At 62.3% G+C, this 697-nt stretch overlaps 1 protein-coding gene across 2 annotated transcripts in view; it reads left to right on the top strand.

Annotated features, from left to right (window-relative positions):
• ACOXL (acyl-CoA oxidase-like) overlaps window positions 1-488 on the top strand; it is a 332,871-nt gene extending 332,383 nt beyond the window's left edge. For both annotated transcript variants that reach the window (XM_010829556.1, XM_010829558.1), the window contains exon 19: window positions 280-488. In XM_010829556.1, coding sequence (XP_010827858.1) covers window positions 280-480 — 201 coding nt within the window. In that variant the 3' untranslated portion in view covers window positions 481-488. The remainder of the gene's footprint in view (window positions 1-279) is intronic.
• The last annotated feature ends 209 nt before the right edge of the window (window positions 489-697 follow it).

Genomic DNA, 697 nt, shown 5'->3' with positions numbered 1-697 from the left:
CCCCCCCCCGCTAATTTGGAGCCCACACCCACGCCTTCGCGGAATAAGCTTGTTTCTGCCAGACTAAGTGTCAAGAGCTAGGAATTCCTAAGATGAAGAAGGCTTGTGACGGTGACCAACAGCCTCTTACCCTCATGGGTCCCAGGAAATCGGAAGGGAAACTAGTGTCAGCGACCGCTGGTGTGCCGGTGCTTGCGGGTGGGCGTGAAGCGGCTGGCACCAAAGCGCTATGCGGAGTGAGCCAACATCTGACCCGTTCGCCTGTGTTGTCTTTTGCAGTTGCTCCATTTGTGCAACTCAGTGAAGGATGATGCCCTAAGGGTGATCTCTGCCTTTAACATCTCACACGCCTCCCTCCACGCACCGATCGCTGGATTCGCCAACCCGAACGCCGCCTGGGTTTTGTACCCAGCACCACAGCATTCCCTGGCCGGGGAAAGAGCGCGGTCTCCGCGGCCCAAGCTGGGAGCCAAGTTGTAAGCGGGTGGGGCGGCCAGGGTGGTGGCCCGCCCGCAGCTGCCAGAATGCTTCTCAGACGCCTGGAGCTGGGGCCCGAGGCCGGCTGGCACGCGCTGCTCCGCGGCCCCCAGGGATTTCGGTCATGGAATGGGGTTCCCGCTGAGGCTGGCCAGGCCACTTGGCTGTTGGGAGGCGGCAGCCCCATTTCCGATCCGGAACGCGGCCTGGCCAGCCTCAG

Source organism: Bison bison, unplaced genomic scaffold (assembly GCF_000754665.1).
Source record: "Bison bison bison isolate TAMUID 2011002044 unplaced genomic scaffold, Bison_UMD1.0 scf7180017864508, whole genome shotgun sequence".
Lineage (NCBI taxonomy): Eukaryota > Metazoa > Chordata > Mammalia > Artiodactyla > Bovidae > Bison > Bison bison.
Note: the sequence above shows the minus strand (reverse complement) of the source record. Positions and strands in the feature narration are given on the sequence as shown.